Source organism: Xenopus laevis, chromosome 3S (assembly GCF_017654675.1).
Source record: "Xenopus laevis strain J_2021 chromosome 3S, Xenopus_laevis_v10.1, whole genome shotgun sequence".
Taxonomy (NCBI): Eukaryota; Metazoa; Chordata; class Amphibia; order Anura; family Pipidae; genus Xenopus; species Xenopus laevis.
In genome coordinates, this window is record NC_054376.1 from 45,860,114 (window position 1) to 45,883,995 (window position 23,882).

General features: G+C 39.0%; 1 protein-coding gene across 3 annotated transcripts in view; it reads right to left on the bottom strand.

The window, feature by feature from the left end:
- Positions 1-586: 586 nt before the first annotated feature.
- ap3s2.S (adaptor related protein complex 3 subunit sigma 2 S homeolog) overlaps positions 587-23,882 on the bottom strand; it is a 31,990-nt gene continuing 8,694 nt past the window's right edge. Inside the window, exons 4-7 of one of the 3 annotated variants that reach the window (XM_018254398.2) lie at positions 21,371-21,442; positions 18,345-18,452; positions 9,569-9,631; positions 750-885 (exon numbers count right to left, since the gene is read on the bottom strand). In XM_018254398.2, the coding sequence (XP_018109887.1) occupies positions 9,611-9,631; positions 18,345-18,452; positions 21,371-21,442 (201 nt within the window). In that variant the 3' untranslated portion in view covers positions 750-885; positions 9,569-9,610. 3 annotated transcript variants of the gene reach the window in all.

The window sequence follows — 23,882 nt, forward strand, 5'->3', positions numbered from 1 at the left end:
GCTCATCATTTTATATTCTTTGGATACCTTCCCATACATCTGCACGCACAATGGCTCAATTTACTGTATATGGCAGTTCCAGCTTCCTCCCTCCCTACTAATACACTAATATCTGCATTGCTCCATATAAGCCGTTAGGTTTAACACTGGTATCCCTTGTTGATAAAAGCAATGACTCGCATAGAGCCACATTTACAGCCATGAGCCAAACAGCTGCTACTGGGAATCCTGTGTCCTCAGCTCTTTGGAGTTGCTGAAGTAGGATAAGTGCAGTATTAACTACACATAGTGACTATGACAACTAGTGATGACAGTACACTTTTAATTAAACTAGTGCCTAGAATTACCAAATGTTTTAATGAATCCTGACTGAAAATGAAAGTGGTTTGGTTTATACCAGTTAAGGTTTTCTATTCCTATAAAATAGAGTTGAAAGAGCAGATGCGTTTGTGCACCTCTTCATATAATCTTTCTTTCCCTCTTATGAAAAGTCATCTGAAATGTATATACACATGAAATTAATTTTTATTCTTTACTTATTTCTACAGTGCTCTGTGTGCTCTACATATTATTAAAGAAACACTCATTTTGCAGATCAAAAGCAAATCCCTTTATCAAAGTTGTACAATATATACAATAGGCCACACTCTTTAATACAGCAGTGGCTTCTTAATCCCTTTTTGATAGGGAAAGTACTAAATACACATTTTATACATCTGAAAAACATCATACTAAGCACCATTACACAGATTTTTTTCAGGCAAAATTGGAGAGGTTTGGAACTTTGATGTTGAGGTCACCAATGTTGATGTTTCGTGGAAGTTCTGGAAAATTCATGCTCTTCATGGCTGAAACTGCCCTTGCAGGAGCTGCAGAGAACCCAGCCTGGCCCAGAGAAAGACAAAGGCGTGTTAAATAAATACAATAGATCCATCTATTACCTGACAAATAATAGGTCAGTTAACACAGAGGCGCTGTGATCAGATATTTTATATTATATATTAGTACTTTTAGAGAAACAGTAAGGGGGTGGTTTACTAAAAGCCACTTTCACTTCTCACTTAAAAAAAAACAAAAAACACCTGACCAAACTACCAAAACCCCTTTATTCACTAATCATTTTCAGTGAAAAAATCAAACATCAATTCGAATTGTGCAACTTTTTCAAACTGACTCTCCAAAAACTTGACTTTTCCCGAGTTGTCGCCCAGAAAACTTGGATAATTTAGATTATCGAACAAAAACCAGCACAAACAGCCAGAAACTTTAGAGAACCATGAAGACATAAAACATGTTCCAAAGGTAAAAGGGAACATCTGTCATTGACTTTTACATGATTTCAACAGGATTTAGTTGGAGTATTTTCGGATACGAATCGTTAGCAGCTTCCAGGTATAATAAATCTCGAAAAATTCCAAGTTTTTTCTCTCAAAGAATTTGAGGTGTTTCCTCCTTTAAAACTAGACTAGAAAAATTTGAGATATAATAAATAACCTCCTAAGTGTTAGAGTACAAACAATATTTGCAAGTAAGAATTATCTGTTCCCAACAACTGCCTAGTCAGAAGCCAAGGTTCATCTATACTGTATGAGTCGTTTAAACACTAGTGTTATTTTGGGAGTTCAAATGATGTTTCTCTATTTTCACTTTCACTCTTGTCAAGAGTATACAAACTATACTATGATGTGCTTAAACCTGGGTCCCAATCTTATAAACAAATGAAAATGCCCATGTGAAATGGCCCTTCGTGTACAATTTATTTAGTCAGCCATCTGTCTGTATGCAGTATCCATCAGACACCCATTAGCCACCTGCATGTGAAGTTCTGTATCCAAGTTGCCCCAGAGGCTTTCCAATCCAAAGCTTTCTATCAGAGGTTACATGAACTCTAACACTTGACACCTTCCATGCCTTTTAAGATGCGTTTGTCAATTCAAAGCAGAAAGTACTAGTTTTCCCCAAAGCCATTAGCATTTCCCCCTAGCATTTGTCACTGTGACTGGTCTTGTCTCAGGAAATCACTAAATTGTAAGATTATTTTTAACAAAAGTCTAAGGAGCATCTTCAGCACTATATGCATTAAAAGAGGATTTGTTATCAGACTTACCGATAAATCTCTTTCTCGAAGTCCCGTAAAGGCAGCACAGGGCACGAATGGGTTAATATCAGCGTTCCCTCTAGGAGGCAGGATGGATCCAAAACTTTGACCCCTGCTAGGGGGCTTCCTCTTCCTGTATTAACCCCACCTACTTCAGTTTCGACTAGCACAGCTTATGAAGAGGATAGTATAGTGAAAGCATGGGGTGGGAAACTTCCTGTGCTGCCTTTACGGGACTTCGAGAAAGAGATTTATCGGTAAGTCTGATAACAAATCCTCTTTTCTCGATCGTCCCTAGGCAGCACAGGGCACGAATGGGTTAGTCCCAAAGCTAGAGAAAGGGTGGGAAGAAGAAAATTAGTTTAACAAAAAAAGATAGTAGTAAGGACAAAGAATGAACGGCTCTAACATGAGCGACAGACCCTTAACTACTTAACAACTGATTGAAGAACTTTTCTTCCAAAACTGGCCTCTGCAGATGCAAAGACATTGAATTTATAGAACTTTGTAAACGTATGTAGCGAGGACCAAGTGGCGGCCTTACAGATCTGTTCCATGGATGCTTGATTATATAGTGCCCATGAAGCACTCAGGCCTCTAGTGGAGTGAGCCGTCACTTTTAGTGGTGTAGGTAATCCCTTGAGTTTGTAAATGAATACTATGAGATTTTTGATCCATCTTGCGATGGATATCTTTGATGCTTTGTTACCTTTGCAATTTGTTCCATATAGTACGAAAAGAGAATTTGATTTCCTAAGTTTGTCTGTTCTATGAAGATAGAATTTTAGTGCTCGTACTACATCTAAATTGTGTAGACGCCTTTCTGCTTCTGTGTTAGGCTCTGCTTCTGTGTTAGCACAATCTCCTGGTTAAGATGGAATTCGGATGACACTTTTGGCAGAAAAGTTGGGATTGTTCGTAGAACTACTTTATCTTCGTGGAAGATACAGAATGGAGGCTTGTGAGTTAAAGCTCCCAACTCGGATACGCGTCTAGCGGAAGCTATCGCTACTAAAAAAGCTGTCTTCCAAGTAAGGAATTTGAGGTCTATTGTTGCTAAGGGTTCAAATGGCCGCCCCTGTAATACTTGGAGTATGAGATTCAAGTTCCATGGTGGAAGTGGATTTTTATATGGAGGCTTAATGTGGCCTACTGCTTGGATGAAAGTTCTTATGTCTGGCAGTGACGCTATTTGTGTTTGGAAGAGCACTGACAGCGCCGAAATCTGAACCTTAAGTGAATTGACACCCAAACCCTTCTCCATGCCGTCTTGCAAGAATTCCAAAATGTGTGGAATCGAGTACGTTTGATCGTTTACCCGTTTAACTCTGCACCAAGAAATGTAAGCGGACCATATACGGTGGTATGTTGAGTTTGTTGAAGGTTTGCGGGCTTTCAACATGGTATCAGTCACTCTTTCTGAAAACCCTTTGTTCCTCCAAATGGATGTCTCAATAGCCAAGCCGTCAGGGCTAGTCTTTCTAATGCGGGGTGCTGGCAGGGACCCTGCATCAATAGATCCGGTCTGCTTGGGAGTGGCCAGGGCGGGGCAATTGACAATTTTCGTAGGTCCGAGAACCAAGCCCTCCTGGGCCAAAATGGGGCTATCACTATTGCCGTTGTCTGGAAAAGACGCAGTCGCCGTATGATAGGGTGTATCATTGGAATGGGTGGAAAAATGTAAATCAGTGGAAAGTTCCATTCTGTTGTCATCGCGTCTATGGACCATGCTGCTGGATCGTGGTACCTGGAGCAATACCGTGTCACTTGGTTGTTGAACTTGCTGGCCATCAGGTCTATCTGCGGTGTGCCCCACCTGGTTGTGATTTGATGGAACACTTCCTTGTGTAGGTTCCACTCTCCCGGATCGAGAGTCGTCCGACTTAGGAAGTCTGCTTCCCAATTTAGTTGACCAGGGATATAAACGGCTTTCAATCTGCATGACTTTCTTTCTGCCCACTGAAGGATACGGAACGTTTCTCGCCAAGCTGCCTTGCTGTGTGTGCCCCCCTGGTGGTTTATATAAGCCACAGTCGTGGCGTTGTCCGATCTGACTTTTATCGGATGCCCTTCCAATAGATCCGACCAGTGTGTTAGTGATAGAAAAATTGCCCGTATCTCCAGTATGTTGATGTGTAGGGAGGATTCTTCCAATGACCATCGACCTTGTACCGATCTGTGACCGAAAACTCCTCCCCAACCTGTGAGACTGGCATCTGTGGTTACCAGTGACCAGTTTGCAATGGAGCAAATCTTCCCTCTCATGAGCTTTTCTTTCTGAAGCCACCACTGGAGTGAGTGTTTTGTGTCCTTTGAGAGGTAAATGGGGGAGTCGAGTTTGCTGTGATCTCCTCTCCATTTGTGGAGGAACTCTAGTTGGAAAGGCCTCATGTGAGCTTGTGCGAATGGGATGACTTCTATGGCTGACGTCATGAGCCCTAGCAGTCGCATGCAACTTCTGGCTGACAGTGTCTGTCGAGATATTGCCTGTTTTGCTGCTGTATGAATGACTGCTTGTTTTTGAGGGGTGAGAAACACCTTGTGTTGTACTGAATTGAATTTTACTCCCAAAAAGATGATGGATTGTGTTGGAGTCAATGTACTTTTTTCGGTGTGAATCTTCCAGCCGTGTTCTTCTAGGATATGTTTGCATAGGTTGGTCTGATATGCCGCTATTGAGTAAGAAGGTGCCCTTATTAGAAGGTCGTCTAGATATGGTAGTACACAGATATCCTGTTGCCGCATGTGTGCTACTAGTGCTGCCATGATTTTTGTAAATACCCTGGGGGCTGTTGCTAGACCGAAGGGTAACGCCCGGAATTGAAAATGTTCTCTTTGAATGGCAAAGCGTAGAAATTGTTGAAAGTCTACATGTATAGGGACGTGTAAATAAGCGTCCTTCAAATCTATGGCCGTGAAAAAATCCCCTCTTTCTACATTTGCAATCACTGATCGTAGAGATTCCATTTTGAATGATGGAACGTGTAGAAATTTGTTTAGGAATTTTAGATCCAGCACAGGCCGTAGTGATCCATCTTTTTTGGGTATCAGAAACAGGTTTGAGTAAAACCCTTGATGTCGCTGTTCCGTTGGTACTGGAACTATGGTATTGGCTTTTAGCATGTCTTGTATTGCTGTTTGTAAGGCTCGCTTTTTTGCCGGTAAAGTTGGAATGGAGGAAAAACGGAACCGTTGAGGGGGGTTGGATTTGAAATCTAGCTTGTAGCCGACAGATATTATGTTGTGGACCCATGTGTCCGGCGTGGTTGTGAGCCAGACCTCCCTGAACTTGAGAAGACGCCCCCCTACCGCTTCCACAAGTTCGGAAGAGGTCGTCTCTTCATGCATCCTGTGGTTTGTCTGACGTACCCCTAGGGGTGCGCCTTTGAAAATTCCAAGAGGGTTTCTTGGATTGGCGAAAATTGCCTCTACTTTGATTAGAGTATGGTTGTTGTTGTTGTTGTTGTCCAGATCCTTGTGGAAAACGCCGAGTGAAATTCGATGACCTAAATGGTCTTCTTTGTTGTGGGTTTTGTGGTCTGGGTTTCTTGTCTTGGGGAAGGAAGTTACTTTTACCCCCAGTGATCTTGTTGATCAACACATCTAGCTCTGGACCAAATAATGACGTCCCTGTAAAAGGTAGGGTTACCAAATTTTTCTTGGAAGCCAAGTCTGCGCTCCAAGATTTGAGTCATAGCGCTCTTCTGGCTCCTACTGAAAGAGCTGATGCTCTGGCTTGTAACTGAAGCATATCAGTAGAAGCGTCGCAGATAAAATGTGCTGCATTTAGCAGTTTTGAGAGGTGTCCATGCATATCGAATGACTCATCTGTCACCGCTGCTAGTGCTTCTTCTAGCCATAAGACCATGGTACGAGACACACATGCTGCCGCAATTGCTGGTTTGAAAGCGGCTGTAGAGGATGAGAAAGAACCCTTTAATAGATTTTCTGCCTTCCTGTCCATGGGGTCTCTAAAAGCGGTACCGTCTTCTAATGGTATAGTTGTACGTTTAGCCAATCGTGCAATGGGGGCATCCACCTTGGGGATTGTTTCCCACTTATCTTTATGAGTTTGGTCGAAAGGGTACACTATGTTCATTCTTTTATCCTTGACCGGTCTGCGGTCAGGAGTTTTCCACTCTTTATTTATAACTTGTTGTACTGTGTCATGGACTGGAAAGAACTTTTGTTTCTTTCGTGTTGGACCAAAAAGCTTGTCTAAAGTGTTGGACTCCTTTTGTTCCTCCTGTATGCCTATTGTGTGAAACATATCTGTTAGTAACGAATGAATCGCTTCAGCTTGTGATTTGTGTGAACTGTCTGAATGAATATTTAATTGATCAGTATCTTCCCAATCTGAATCTTCCTCTGGGATAGCCCCTTCTTCCTCTGATGAAGAGGAAATATCCTCTATCTGAGAGGAGCGTTGTGTAGGTTTAGAAGTGGAAGGTTGTTGGGGTGACTGGTTAGCCGCCAGTTTTTCCATAGCGGATGACATAGTTAAAAGTGATGTTTGAAACGGTAGAAACCAATCTGGAATCTGAGGTGCAGAGGCAGACTGTGAGTCCGATATGGGGATAGAGTCTGACTTGGTCTCTGTGTGAGTTTTGTGTTTTTTATGGTGATGCTGCACCTCTTTCTCCTTGTGTCTCTTAGTTATTTTACTAGAGACTGTGTCTGAGCCTGATTGAATGTCTTGCTTTTCCAGCATATGTTTAGATGGGTCAGACGCCATGTTAGGCTAAAGACTAAGGAGGTATAGTAATAGCCACAGTGTAGAATAAAGTGAGAAAATAGGAAATAATAAGCTGTACCAGCCGTAACTAGCCTGAGAAGTGGTTCTCCAAACGTGTAGCCGTCTTAAATCGTGACCGCTACTATCCGCTCGTTCCCCCCCGCTGTGCTGAGCACTGCGCGTCTTGCTGCGCACCTAAATGGCGGCCGGAAGCTTCCGTGTGGCGCGAAAGCCACGCTGATGGAGTGACTGGGGGATGGCGGCGGGAAGGCTCTATGGCAGCGCTGAAGCATGCCTTTGACCTCTCCCGTACGGGTAGCGCTGAAGCGTGCCCTGGTAATTGGTAGCACTCTCGCTTACCTTAAACCGATAGCAGTGTTGATGCTATTTCCACGAGTTGGCAGCGCTGCAGCTTGCCTGAGAAATATAGCGGTGTTAATGCTATTTGCATGAGTTGGCAGCGCTGAAGCTTGCCTTGGGAATAAAACCAGCAGTGTTATTTTCAATAACCTGGCAGCGCTGAAGCTTGCCTTGTAAAAATGAAAATATATAATTAATTATTCCTTGAATGTATGGGAGCCACGCTCCCTAGACATCCTACCTCCTGCAGGATGGAAAAAAACTGAAGTAGGTGGGGTTAATACAGGAAGAGGAAGCCCCCTAGCAGGGGTCAAAGTTTTGGATCCATCCTGCCTCCTAGAGGGAACGCTGATATTAACCCATTCGTGCCCTGTGCTGCCTAGGGACGATCGAGAAAGGAACATTCAAATCTAAAATGTAAAGAGTTTTATAGGAACGACAATAAACTGTACTGTTCCCTGTACTGGTAAAACTGGTGTGTTTGCTTCAGTAACACAATTATAGTTTATATAAACAAGCTGCTGTGTAGCCATGGGGGCAGCCATTTACACACAGGATACACAGTAGACAACAGACAAGTTCTGAGAAATCCTACTGTATATTACAGAGTTTGTCTGTTATCTGCTATATATCTTGTGCCTTTTCTCCTTTTTCAGCTTTGAATGGATCTCTATGGCTACACAGCAGCTTGTTTATATAAGCTATTGTACAGTTTCTGAAGCAGACACATCAGTTTTACAGGGCAACAATACATTATATTGTCATTCCATTTTTTTGATTTAGAATGCCAATATCTGCATTTTTATCATGCAAGATGTGTTTTGTTATGTGTGTTTTGATCACTTCATCCTCTTAGAGAAAATTATGATGTTTATAATACACTTTTGCACTGGCAGCTCCATGCCATTTGACTAAGGGGCCGATTCACTAACTTCGAGTGAAGCATTCGAAGGTAAAAAACTTCGAATTTCGAAGTTTTTTTTGGGCTACTTCGACCATCGATTACGAATCGAAGGATTCGAAGTAAAAATCGTTCGACTATTCGATAGTCGAAGTACTGTCTCTTTAAAAAAACTTCGACCCCCTAGTTCGCGATCTAAAAGCTATCGAAGTCAATGTTAGCCTATGGGGAAGGTCCCCATAGGCTTGGCTAACTTTTTTTGATCGAAGGATATTCCTTCGATCATTGGATTAAAATCCTTCGAATTGTTTGATCGAAGGAATAATCCTTTGATCGTACGATCGCAGTATTTGCGCTAAATCCTTCAACTTCGATATTCAAAGTCGAAGGATTTTAATTCCTAGTCGAATATCGAGGGTTAATTAACCCTCGATATTCGACCCTTAGTGAATCAGCCCCTAAAACTCATCATTGTTTGACTAGATTTTTACGTTCAATACAAGAGGCACCATATTTGCCTGTAGCCTTTAGTGGAGCACAACTTTCTAGAAGAAAACAATGCTTTCAAGCAAGTCCACCATAAAAGAGCTACAGCACATTGCTACATTCACATGACAGTGCAGCATAATTAACACTAAAGATTCTAATATGGCAAGACTGTCCAATTTTCAGGCCTTAAGTTATTTTCTTCTTATTAGTAGAAGCTGGACGTCATAGCTCCACAACGAACATTCAGCATACCTTAAAGTGGGCTTGTGTGCGGCAATTTGGAAAGTGCAATCCCCTCAGGCATATAACTATACATATTAATAAGAATCATATTAGAGTATACAGCACAACTGTTTATGGAGTGGATCAAACTCACAGATTCTGTTATACAATTCTGTCATTTTCCAACTATCCTACTAATCAGTTGGTCTCATAGCCAGGAACTCGACCTGTGTGTGGCCAACATAACTTGAATATTTCACTTTCTGGCTTGCAGACAGGCATTACTGTGAGGACAATAGGGCAGCTCCCCTCTGAAGTAAACAAGGCAAACGGTTGTTAGGACTTTTACTGCCTCGGTTCTTAGTGCTTTTCTGGACTTACTTCCTGAATATAAAGTAAAATGGTAAAAAAAAAAGGCACCACGGTTTTACTCTTATTTGAAGACAATATTCAGTATTTTATTTCTTTACAGATCTACAGTTTTGAAGTATCAGTCAAAATCTGATCTGTAATCGGACCACTCAAAGAACAAGAAAACTTTAGATCACTTTTAACGTTTACTGTTTTCATTTTATGACATTTTAATTGTGGAAAAACACCGGGATATGCAACTTACTGACCCATTTTGCACTAAATTGCACTAATCTAAAATTTCAGTTGCATCACCAGGTGATCATTTTGGGGGCTGCATACCGGCTCAAATAACTACGCAGTTTAATTGGAAACTGAACAGATTTTGTAAAAATCTGTGTGGCCAGCTTACCTCTTCCAAACGATCAGAAGTGTTCTTTTAAGGTTTGACAATTTAGAATCCAGGTATAAATTGCTAACATGGCAAAAATAAAAGAAAAAAACGAGCATTAGGGTGTTTGTGGAGAAATCCAAGACACTGGCAGGTTGCTTTGGGCCTGTTATCAAAACTCAATACAGAGCTGCCAATTTGGAGATAGCTGTATAATTGTGACAAAATAAACTATATATTATCATGCCGAGGAAATCCTAGAATAAAAGAGACACTCGGATATTTAGAATGGAAAGTATCGGTTTAATAAAATCGCTTGTGTGTTAAAAAGTTATTGTGATAAATCGCGAATAGATGTGTATACTTATTCTGAGTGGGCCAAGAAACATAATATTTTGTCTCTGCGATAACCGCAATGAAGTGAAAGCTTGTTGCTCAATATCTTGATTGTTAAAGCAAACAGTTATGGGACCTGTTATCCAGAATGCTCGGTTCCTGGGGTTTTCCGGATAACAGATCTTTCCATAATCTGGATCTTCATGCCTTAAATAGGAAATCACATACATGAAATAAACCCAATAGGCTGGTTTTGCTTCCAATAAGGATTAATTATATCTTAGTTGGGATCAAGTACAATGTACTGTTTTATTATTACAGAGAAATAGGAAATTAATTTTAAAAATTTGGATTATTTTATTATAATGGAGTCTATGTGAGACGGGCTTTCTGGATAACGGGTTTCCGGATAACTGATAGTGCCCCTTTCTGCTTCTGTTACAAATGAATTGAACATTATTTTTAGTTCTGCAGTCTGGCTGATAATGGTGCATCTACAGGTAGTTTTGCCTGGCCAGAAAGAGACTCTAATTGAACGACACCTGGGTCTTGCTAGTATGAGGCTGCGGCAAATTCATACTGTAGCAGAATATCATCTTCCCTTATTTAGCTGCACAACGTGACATATGAAACAATGTTTTGTAGATGAAAGGAGTGTGTTTGTGAAAATGGAAAGAGAGACTTTTATGAATTGTTACTGCTACTTTATATTACTCATCTTTCTGACTAATGACTAACAGGTAGTTTTCAGAAGAGACATACATGGCTGTGACGTACAGGAGGGCAATGATAGAATCACTGCTATACATTAAAGGAAAACTACACCCCTCAAACAGTGTAGGTCTCTATAAAAAGATATTGCATAAAACAGCTCAAATGTAAAACCCTGCTTCTTGTAAATAAACCATTTTCATAATAATATACTTTTTTAGTAGTATGTGACATTGAGTAATCATAAATAGAAAATTGCCATTTTAAAAAATAACGGCCGCCCCCTGGGATTGTACGATTCACTGTGCACAGAAACATAACTAACAACCTATACTTGTTAGGTCACATGAGCCAATTATCAGACAGAGTTCTGTCTTTTGCTTCCACACTTCTTCTACAACAGTTAGAGTTGTAGTATTTCTGGTCAGGTGATCTCTGAGGCAGCACAGAGACCATCACAAAATGGTGGTTCAAGGCAAGAGACGTAAAAAAGCAATATTTACTTAAATATATATTCCAGTTTGATAAGATTCTTTAGTATGCCACTTCATTTGATATAAACTATCTGTTGCTCAAGTATTCCTTTTGGGGTATAGTTTTCCTTTAATACTACTGGGAAATCACTTCAAGTTAAAGGGATACTGTCAAAACACATCAGATAGTAGTGCTGCTCCAGCAGAATTCTGCACTGAAATCCATTTATTTTCTATAGTTTTTTTTCAATTATTTGCCTTCTTCTTCAGACTCTTTCCAGCTTTCAAATGGAGGCTACAGGTGTATTGTTACTGCTACGTTTTATTACTCATCTTTCTATTCAGGCCCACTCCTATTCATATTCCAGTTTCTTATTCAAATCAATGCATAGTTGCTAGGGTAATTTGGACCCTAACAGCCAGATAGCTGAAAAACGTTTTCCCATGACAGTATCCCTTTTAAATCTACTAAGGTGGCTGAAGGAAATCATAATCTGTACACTCCTTACTTGACCAGTAGAAAGTACAGGCCCTTGTCATGTATGCATTTGTGGTGGTTCACCTTTAAGTTAACTTTTAGTATGCTATAGAATGGCAAGTTCTAAGCAATATTTTAATTGGTCTCTATTTTTCATTTTCTATCGTTTTTTTAATTATTTGCCTTCTTCCTAAGACTCTTTCCAGCTTTCAAATGGGGCGTCACTGACCCCATCTAAAAAACAAATGCTCTGTAAGGCTACAGATGTATTGTTACTGCTACTTTTTATTACTCATCTTTCTATTCAGGCCCATTCCTATTCATATTCCAATCTCTTATTCAAATCAATGCATGCTTGCTAGGGTACCTGAAGAGACCTGAAAAGCAGGAAGTAGTGTTTTGTTATGTTAGACATTCATTCACTCCAGCCTTTACACATTACATTTTTGGCTAACTAACTATATTAGAAACATTTTTTATTTTGCACAGCCTATCTATTTACCCAGTTTTTATTTTTACACTGAACAATTCCTTTAAAACACCAAAGCTTATTTTGAATCCCAGCCCAGACGTGGACCACAATGATCTTCAGAGCTAAAACAATAATGTTGAAGGCAAGGCATCTACCTGTCTATACATGGGACAATATGAGCTTGATCAACTACAACCTACTTATTTTAAGCCCAAAATGCTCCCAGAGACTTAATAAAATGCTTGGGTAAACAAGGTAAAACAGAAAGGTGGGGTGTAGCAAGAGGAGCTTAAGAAGGCCAGAAGAATAGAGAGAAAGTTGTTTCAAAAGCAATTACATTTACAAATAAATTTAAAGGGAATACTCAACTTCAGACAAGATTTTTTCAACTATCAAACTGTGCTTGTCATCTTAAAGGAGAAGGAAACTCTGTAGAAAAAAAAAACCCGTATCCCCCACCCCACATAGACCCCCTCCCTCTTTCCCCCAGGCTTACTACCCCTCACCGGAGAAATGCCCCATACTTTATACTTACCCCTCGTCGCAGATTCTGGCAGTGGAATTCACGGCATCCATCTTTCGGGTCCTCGGTAAGCTGACTGGGAGATCTCTGTCAATTTCGGCACACGTGCAGTTGTTAAATACCGGCAAATTGCTTCAGCTGCGCATGCGCCAACATTCCGTTCTCCCAGTCTGCTTACAGAGGACCCGGAAGATGGATGCCGTGAAGTCCTCTGGGTTTTTTCTACAGGGTTTCCTTCTCCTTTAAGGTTTGCTGTTCAAATCAATGCCTTTAGTGCATTGTGATATTATATGATCACATAGAGGAATTAATTTCCTAATGTACATTATAATTCCCCATATGAATTTTGTCTGTCTTTCTGGCACAGCAAAAACACGATCTTGCTTTATGGCAGATAGTCTAGATTTATTCTCAGTATGAGTGCCTGTGTTCACTGTTGCTTGGAGATACCTTTTGCTAATCAGTGTGGTTAAGATACAGTTTAGCTGAGGCAGAGCAAACAGATACACTGACCTTTTAACTATATAAATATATGAGCTATCAATGTACGTATGCCAGATATACCATAATAGCTCCCACTCAGCCAGACAAAGCCCACCCCACTAGCTGCATCAGCACACACTGCCTACATCTCTGTGATGAACGGGCAATGCATTGATTTGCTGCATTGCATCAATTTGATCAATAATATGCAAACATGCCTGGTAAGGAAGGGGCACATGCAGTAGTGCCATGCATGGTAGGGTCCAATGACAAAGCTAGAGGGGTCACCCACACACTTGCTAATGGAAATGGGAAGCTTGCACTTTGTAAACCTAAAGATTACAGAAGAGCAAATGGAAAGGGAAAGGCAAAGGTATGCAACTTTACAAACATCAAGCACAAAGTACATTTTTATTATTACAGATTAAAAAGAAATCATTAAATTAATAAGAATTGTTTGTTTTTTTAGAAATACACAAAAAGGGGTTTATTGGAGCACAACAAGTAAAAAGTTCAACTGCTCTGGCCAAACTAGCTACAAGGATTTGAAAGAGAGGGGACTGATCAATGCACCAGTCCTCTCTTTCATTTCTGTGCAAGTACATATATTAAATATTTAGTTACAAAGTTATGAACATAAAATTGTCAAACCACCATACTGTGTCAAGGTAAATTTCATATATTCCAACTATTTACCATATTCATATTTTTCATAGACCTGTCTCCTTCGCTGGTCTCCTGACCTGGGCATTGGTCTTATTCACAGGCTTGATCCCCCCTGCCATTAGCTTTTAGTGAGAAAATCTGGTCAGCTTGGGTAGCAAGATATTAAAACCTGTTCAAAATGCTTTGGACAGTTCATGAGACTTGCATTGTCATGACTGGGATGGAAGTAATAATTGGGTGACTCCTCTATTCCTTTATAGTGCATTAGCTCTTTTACATGCCTTTTATAGGATGAACTCCTCATTTAACTTTGAAATCTATGCTCACCCCTGAATTAAGTGAAACTTTATATGCTGTTTCCTGGTTCAACAAAAGCACAACAGAAGCCCTATCTTGCTTTATGGCAGATATAATCTCAGTATCAGTTCTGGTGTTCAATAAGACAACAGATCAACTATCCTTTATCTGAAAGGCTCAATAACATTTATTACACTGCTGCTTGGAGATACCTTTTGCTAATTTACCAAATACAGTTCAGCTAAGGCAGAGTAAAATGATACAGTGACCTTTTAGCTATATAAATATATGACATCTCTATGTATAATGTTCCAGAGAATAAAACACTTTCTGGAACATAAAAAAGTAACAGTATTAACAGTATGTAATGGTGATATTCAATTGAATCCCAGAAAAAGGCACTCCTTTACAACCATTTACAATTAGTATAGATATTGGTATATATAATTTATGAAAGCATATGGATGGACCAGTGTGTGTGTATGGACACTTGGTTTCATTTTGAGGAGTTGACTTTGGTCTTTTTCAACCTGATTTTACTATATTATCCAAATATTGCCCCATCAAAAACAAAGTTGTCCCAATCAAAACAGCAGCACAGCAAACTTGCACAGGGCTATACTGGCAGCATACATATCCATTGTGGAATAGGGTACAAGGATACACCCACTTCCTTTAATTAGGGGTAACTCCAGTGTTTCATTAGCAGACCACACCCTCAGTGATGCCTTGACAACCAGCTGCAGATTTACCAAAAACGTACCACAATTATGCCAAAATTGTGTGCAAGGTCCGCTGCATACATATTCTTTCCCAACTGAAATTATGAAGGAATGCTGGGTAAAAATGCTGCATTGCAGGTAAAATAAAATTTAGTTTTTCACCACTATTTAGTACTTTGCAGGCAGCACTATTCAGTCAGTAGTGCCATTGATAGGTGAAGTCCAAAGGGATTATTTATGATATACCCCTTACTGACCATGCACTTCCCACTTGCACTCCAGCTTACTCTCAATTCAAGCAGGGCTCAGGTTTGTTGCATCTACTGACCCTTGTACTCCTATGTAAACCTTGACTGATGTGCAAGGTGGGGGGGGTGGGTATTTCCAAAAAATACCTACATCCTGATCATATTGCCATATTTAATGAGCCCACAAGTCTTGTATCTTAAGATCTGTAGCAAGACTAGGACATTGCTGTCCATCAACAGGTCCCAGGCAATATTATACAGTCTGAAAGAGTTGGCAAACTAAAATAGGTAAAAAACTACAATATGCAAAAGGGTGCTGTATCTTCTGCCAAAGAAGCATTGGCTAAGTACTGACCATATGATTTATTTCACCCTTAAATTTCTAAAGTTCAGTTACAGTGACATGTAATTTTAATCCAAAGCCTGGAGTTCCTGTGAAGGCTTGGGAAACTAAACTCAATCTTTCCTTGGAGGTGGAAGTCTCTTGGCTTATGTTTTTTACACATCTGGATGTTCTTACACCAAGAAATCTATAACAATTTGTTCCTGTAATAGTATCTTTAATTAAAAAATCTGTCACTGTGGAAGATGGATTAAAACCAATGCAGCTTTCAAGAGGAGTGCCTTGGCACTCAAACATTAAAATGATCTGACTAAAGTGTTAAAAGTGAGCTCCTACCTTCCTCCGTCTTTAAAAGCGGTCAATTAAATCTACGTTCAACATAATCTGCATTTAATTAAGATGCATGTTGCAGACTCGCCTGGTTTTTGTACAGCTTTGCAGTATGTGTCTTAATGCAAATAATCAAAGAAATATTATGGCTAATTAGCAATTAAGAAAAAAGTAGTAGTTGTATTGTGTGCCTTATTTCAGATACGTCTTCATTACACAATTATACCATTAGTATGTAAAGAAGAAAATATGCAATGAAGGATGGTTCTTATGTACCCAATTATTTATAGTCCTCAAAGGCAAGAGGACAACTACAAGCAATATATATATATATATATATATATATGTCAATACTCGCTACAGCTGCACACACATGTTGTCCTCACAGTGATTCATCCTTAATTTCCTCTCTAGGCAAAGGCACCAAAAAATAACTAGTAGAAGCACTTACTCATGTCGCTAGGTTACAGAAACTTTTTTTCTGCCATTTCCATATCAAGTGTATCAGTTTAATGTGGCTTTCAACCCATAGACTATAAGCTCTCCACCAATTTGCCCCTACCTAATCAACCAGTGCTGTAAAATCACAAAGCATTAATAATAAATAAAAGGTAAAATATACCTATTTACACCACACGACACAAGCTAATTCAGTTAGCCTTATGGAAAGCGCTGCAGCATCAGAACTTCCTAAATAAATATATTTAAAATTGTACATAGACATTACTGAGTCCACAGACTGAAAGGAAACCATGATGATTGGAGGGACTATTTTCCCAACCACTTAGGCTCACAGTGTGATGCAGCACCTGCCCTCTACTTTCCAAAGAATCTATGCACCACCCACTATGGAAAGCAGAGAATCCCAGAATCTATCACTTCACAGTGGGGTATGGGGACTATCATGGTTTCTTTTAAATCTGGTATGTCTGTATAATAAAAGACAGTTTTATTTCTAGATAAAATAAATGATGCACCTTTTTGCATAAGCCCAACTGAATGAGCACATCATAGATACCAAAAAAAGTAACTTAAAATCACATTTCAGTGTAAAAATAAAACTGGGTAAATAGATGGGGCTAAAAAGTTAGCCAAAAATGTAATCTATAAAGGCTAAATAATACAGCTTACTCCTTTGCAGCTCTCTAACCTCTTAGTCACCAACTTGAAGGGGGCAACATGGGACATAACTGTTCAGTTAGTTTGCTTCTGATCTGTGTGCTAAGGAACAAAACCAAATAACTGAACAGTTATGTCCCATACGGCCCCCACAACAGTTATGTCCCGTACAGCACATTGGTTACTGACAATGAGTTAGCAGCGAGTTAGAGAGCTGCAAAGAAGGATGCTGTTTTATATTAGACATCCAATCACTCAAGCCTTTATAGATTTACATTTTTGGCTAACTATACTGAAAATACTTTTATTTCGCACTGCCCAGTGCCCCCAGTTTTATTCTTAAACAGTTCATTTAAACCGAGATTCAAACTATATCCAAAATTATTTCTTAAACATAAGTTTAATATCTAATGTGTTAGTCTGATATATTTGTATATCTCTACCTAAGGAAGGGTAAATACTGTTACTGTTGATTCTGTCATTGTCTAGTCCATGAATGTCTAAAGGTGGCCATACACGGGCAGAAAAAGCTGCCGATAATGGTCGTTTGGACCGATTTGACAGCTTATCTGCCTGTGTATGGGGGCTTCCGACGGGTCTTCCCGATCGATATCTGGCCACGATATCGATCGGGAAGGTTGGATTTTTACCCGACCGACCCGTCGGAGCCGCTTGGCGCATCGTAATTCGATCGTTCGGCCATACGGGCGAATGTTCGAATTAACCCCGATATAGCCATGCAGTTTAGTGGCATATTGGGGAAAGATCCGCTCGTTTGGCGATGTCGCCAAACGAGCAGATCTTGGAGTCTATGGCCACCTTAAAGAGTGTAATAATAAAACAGTACCTTGTACTTGATCCAAACTAACATATAATTAATACTTATTGGAAGCAAAACAAGCCATTGGGTTTATTTCATTTTTGCATGATTTTCTAGTAGACTTAACATATGAAGATCCAAATTACGCAAAAATCCTTTATCCAGAAAACCCCAGGTCCCAAACATTCTGGTTAACAGGTCCCATAAAAATAGTGAGCTGAACAAAGATTAAGTACTGTTGTACTGGCCATGACCTTCATTGTTTAAAGGGATCCTGTCATCGGAAAACATGTTTTTTTCAAAACGCATCAGTTAATAGTGCTACTCCAGCAGAAGTCTGCACTGAAATACATTTCTCAAAATGGGGACTTGGGGCAGCTGGGAAATTGACAATATGTCTAGCCCCATGTCAGATTTCAAAATTGAATATAAAAAAATCTGTTTGCTCTTTTGAGAAATGGATTTATTTCAGTGCAGAATTCTGCTGGAGCAGCACTATTAACTGATTCATTTTGAAAAAAAAATGTTTTCCCATGACAGTATCCCTTTAAGGTGCAAAGGTATTTCAGGGGATTTGTCACCAGCAGGTAGCACAGATTTCCTGCAAGCAACAATTTGCCCTGTGGGTCATCTCCCTAAATGCTTTCTCTTTGATGTCCCTTGAGAGAGGATGTTGTAGCTAGCTGGCTTTTAGTATGGAATAAATATAATATAGTAATCTGTATGCTGCAACTTGTGCACCCTCATCTTTGTATAGAAAGGTTCAAAATTCTTACCTCAGATTTTTCTAATTTGCTCTGAGCTTCAAACTGGGTGATAACTTCACTCATGTTTGTCTCCAGCACCATCCCACCCATTACCACCTCATGCAAGATATAATGCACCTAGAGAGACAAGAGTAAAGAGGAATTATGTAATAAAAGGTACAACGTTTGTAGGTGTAATCACCATTATCAACAGGTAGCATTTACTGGTCATCAGTATATTAAGCATATATCCTATTGGTTGCTACGGTGAGCAGATATCCTATTGGTTGGGTCAGCTGATAAAGTCAAATGTCTCAAAATTTCAAAATAGGCAAATATCACATAAGAAATAATGTAAGAATAAAGAATATATTTACTTCACCAGAAAAAGGTTAATAAAACCTATGCAAGTACCTGAGGTTCTTCATGCTCGAATACCTACCAAGCAGCACCAACCTCTTTATGTAACACAAACTATCATTTGTTGGTCTTGGGCAATTGCAAAATAAAAATCTGCATGGTCAAACAGAGCAAACAAGATTATCAGACAATTAACTTTATACAAATTGCTCCATAGGGCCCTGCTGCATTTCAAAATAAAAGTGCATTCAAGTTTATTGCACAAAAGAGACACCATAATTTCCCACAAAAGCAATGGAAATTGATCAACCAAGAATCTTGAACAGGATTTTGCTTTAGTATGAGTAAAGGAGAAGTAAACTTAAAATTGAACTAGTGGCCCCCTACAATGAGGTTGTCAGTCTCTTGACATTTGGTATTCTATTCTACTCTCTGTGACCATTGCCAACCAGGAGCTTACTTGAAGCAAGAAACATTTTGGGGCCTTATTAATCATGCTGTGTAAATAAATTGACGGTGATGGGTGATGTTGCCCATAGCAACCAATCAGATATTTGCTTTTATTTTTTTAACTTGGAAGTGACTGTTGAAATCTAAATGCTGATTGGTTGCAAAGCTCTTCTTTCACCAACCCCTGGACGGACCCTTGTCCCCCCACCGGCACTCTCTAGTGCGTGCTTCCCCCCCCCCCCATCGTCAATTCATGCACAGGGACGGCGAAAAAGGAAGCAGTTAGAATTTATACAGCTTTATTCTGTGTAGGTTCATTTAATGCCTGATGGATGCTGTGTATATATCTTAATGTTTCAAAATGTTCTTTTCTGTAAAAAAACAGCTTTTGTTTAATTTTTCTTTTCTGTGTATGCAATAATACCACATGACTAATACCCAGTATGAAGGATTTTGCAGAGCCACAGATGTCTTCATTGCAGGGTCAGATGCCAAAAATAATAACGATTTATGTGAGTTAATTCAGGTGAGCTAAATATTAACCAAATAAAAAGATAGTGGGACAAATCCCCTTTGTTACTGTTCATTTTACAACTATATTAAATCTGTAAAGGTTCCATCTTCTGACTTCTTGTGCAGTAAAATATATCCTTAAATGAACAAGCACAGCATTACCAAACTAATGTTTTTGCTGACCTGTGTAATTGCCTGCAATAATTGTTAGAACTGGGTACATAAAAAGAACAGCAGTGCACAGTACAGTCAGTTATCAAATCTTATTAAATATTTGCTTAAGCCATTGTAAACATATCATCATTATTTTCTGGACAAGGAAATTAAAGTCTTTTATTTAGACTAGGGCAATAAGACACAGGGTGTTTTGATCATAGCTACCTGTAATACTTTGCAACCAGCAGCTACTAGCTATAGTCACTATAATCCACTGGTCACCTACATGAAACATAAGTGATATGGGCTGACTGAGAAATGTCCCACAAGGTGGAAGAAGGGAAGGTCATGTGATACTGTCCTGGCAGGGGAAAGATTCCTATATCTTGAGTGTTCTTTGTATTGACATTTTTGACAATGTGTTAACAAAATGCTGAGCTTAGGGACTAACAAAGTGGATAAAAATGCAAGCGGGAATGTGAATCTGCATTCATTTGCTCCTTTCTGTAGCTTCATTAAAGGAGAACTAAACCCTAAAATGGATATGGCTAAAAATGCCATATTTTATATACTGAACTTATTGCACCAGCCTAAAGTTTCGGCATCTCAATAGCAGCAATGATCCAGGACTTCAAACTTGTCACAGGGGGTCACTATCTTGGAAAGTGTCTGTGACACTCACATGCTCAGTGGGCTCTGAGCAGCTGTTGAGAAGCTAAGCTTAGGGGTTGTTGCAAATTATCAAGCAGCAAATGAGCTTGGCCTGTAATATAAGATGAAGCTACAAAGCTGATTATTATATTTAGATGCTAATTGCACTGGTTTCTGTGCTGCCATGTAGTACTTATCTGTATTAATTACTAATCAGCCTTTTATTGTGACATTTATATTCTATGTGTACTGTATATTGTGAGTCCCTAAGCCCAGTAAGTGACAGCAGCAAAGAGCTTGTGCAGTGAATCAGCAGAAAAGAAGATGGGGAGCTAATGGGGCATCTTTGTTGATACAGATCTTTACTGCTAAAGGGCTGTGGTTGCCTTGGGCTGGTACAGAAGTTCAAAACATAATGTACAACATTTCTAGCCTACTTCTTTAGCTAAGCTTTAACCCATTCTCCTTTAAATGACACAGTGATACAATGAGGCACAGGCTGCAAACAGAAACAACAAGCTATGATATAGGGCTCATTTACTTATGCCCCATACACAATGCAAATGCACTAAGGGAGGCAAATGAACCAGCTCAACATCAAGTTCAACATCACTTGAGCCAGGTCACTGCTGTGCTATGTGCCCTTATAGGAATTGTCTGCACTTGGCATATATCTGCACTCCCTAATGTGTGTCTGAATGCAGGCAGCACTGTATGTATGGGGAAGCATTGGTCTTTGCTCCTCTATTCTGGAGGGTGAATACTTGCACCCAGGGTGCAAAAGAGCAACAAACTTCGCGGCTTATGCCCATTTTTTGCACACTGCCCTGCACTTTGTAAAACATCCCTTATTGTTTTACTGGAACACTACCCAAAATCTTGGTGGTGCCTTTTTTTTCCCAGCTGTTCTGCGAGGTTTGACTTACCTTATCCACATTGAAGATCAGGTCCAATTCACATACATTTTCAAAGCATTTGTCAAGCGTCTCCACAAAAACCTGCAGACAGACAGAAATAAATCTCTGAATTCATATTTGTGTTTAGATACAGTGCAATTTGTGGCTACAAAATGTTATTTACATTGACTCAAGCAGGTCTGCAAAGGGAGATTTTGTGCAATACTGCTATATAATGTAGCTAAAGGCAGAACAACTGAACAGAACTACTGCATATTAATATTCAGGGGCATATCCTTTTATTTTGGACAAACATAATTGTAATTATTGGTTGGAAACCTCACACATCATCTTATATTGGTAAATTAATTGAAAAAAAAAAAGAATGATTCGTTTAATCACACCCCTTATTACAGTACATTTAACAACAATTCATTCTTGCAGTGTTGCAGTGTATTTGATTTTCTGCTGTGATATTTAATGTATTCACAAATGTTCAAGCTATCAATCTCACTGGCATTTTAGATGCATATTAATGACTTGACTCAGATACTCAGAAGTAGATGAGAACAATGCTGCATAAGTGACAAATAGAAATAGAAAGCCTAGTATCATAACTTATGAAATGTTATTAACTAGGCCAGCTTCTAAGCTTCCACACATAAATGTTTACAAGCTGATTCAAAAACACTCTCAGATTTATACATGTACAGCTTTTTATATACTTAAGTTATGTAAAAAGGGGAACAGGAAACTATTTCTGTGCTGCTTTTTCTATGGCTTTATAAATATGCCAGCAATAAATTTCAAGCATAAAGCTAAAAGACCATAGCTTATTCTAGTATTTCCACCTTTTGCTAATGCTAAACAACAGGCAGTTCCTTTAACCTATGCCCCTATGCATGTCCAGGTTATGATTACATAGGCCCTATGATCGTCCAGGCAAATGTCTTAACAAGACAGCCTTAAAAATGTTAACACAATGACAATTAATTAATTAATTGTTAATGACAACAAAAGGTTAAAGTGGACCTGTCACCAAGACACAAAAAGCTGTATAATTAAAGTCTTTTTCAAATTAAACATGAAATCCAATTTCTATTTCTAAAACAGCTCATGTGTAAAACCCTGCTTCATGTAAATTAACCATTATCATAATAATATACTTTTTTAGTAGTATGTGCCATTGGGTAATCATAAATAGAAAATTGCCATTTTAAAAAATAAGGGCCGTCCCCTGAGATCGTAAGATTCACTGTGCACACATACAAACCACATGTAAGGTCACATGAGCCAATTAACAGACAGAGTTCTGTCTTTTGCTTCCTCACTTCTTCCTGTTACAGTTAGTGTTGTAGTATTTCTGGTCAGGTGATCTCTGAGGCAGCACAGATAGAGTCACGAAATGGTGGTTCAAGGCAAGAGATGTAAAAGGGCAATATTTATGTAAATATATATTCCAGTTTGGTAAGATTCTTTAATATGTCATTCAATTTGATATAAACTATCTGTTGCTTAAGTATTCATTTTGGGGGTATAGTTTTCCTTTAAAGCATTCATACCTTTTGTAAGCTCATTTAAACATCTCAGCTGTCAATCAAATATTGTCTGCCCCTCCTCTATGGCCTGGGCATAGAGGCGGGGCAGACAATTACTTTCACTTTCCATTCAGAACTTTCTAGAAATCGATGCTCTCCCCACATTCCCTTATTCTGTTCACCATTTAATTGTGTAGCCAGGGCATGGAAATGGACATCAGGTCCCCCATTCTGGTGCACAAATAAGATTCTGAGCTGATGTTGTCTTAATAACAGTGTCCACAAAATGGCTCCTGCCTGCTTGCTATAATTATGAATTCCCAGACTAAAGGAAACAAGATTCAAATAATGTATATAGTGTAATTAAAGTTAATTTTGCTTGACTGATGTGATAAAATAAGATCATGAATAATTTTTTTGGGTGACGGGTCCCCTTTAAAGTGGTATTTCTGATTGTAAGCATTTATTATGATAGATGTGCAATTAAGCTAATGTATATTACACCCTTGACACAAGAACAATTTTTTAAAAAAGATCTTGAAACAAATTTGAATTACTCCCTAGTCTAATTTTCAATTCGACCCTTGATAAATCAGACCCCTAGTGTTTTGTAGCAAAAGAATAAGAGGGACCTCATTTATTCAAAAGTAGTATCATTTGTACAAATCACTGTAAGCAGGATTTAGCAAGCAGTGGAAAACAAATATCTTTTTGAGACATAATATATATATATATATATATATATACAGTATATATATATATACACACACACAAAGTGTGAGATCATATAAAATTGCTATAAATATTGTACTCAAATAATTCCATGATGTAAAATGGATGTAAATAATCTTTATGTTAGAATAAAGTTTTATTACTAACAGTAAACTGTGTGCTTGGCTTAATCCATTGTAAAAATGGGTTAAAACCTGGAGGTAATACAAACAAGACTACTGGCCAACAGACGTCTCTTATGCTCCAAATGAACCTCTTCCAGATGATTGTCT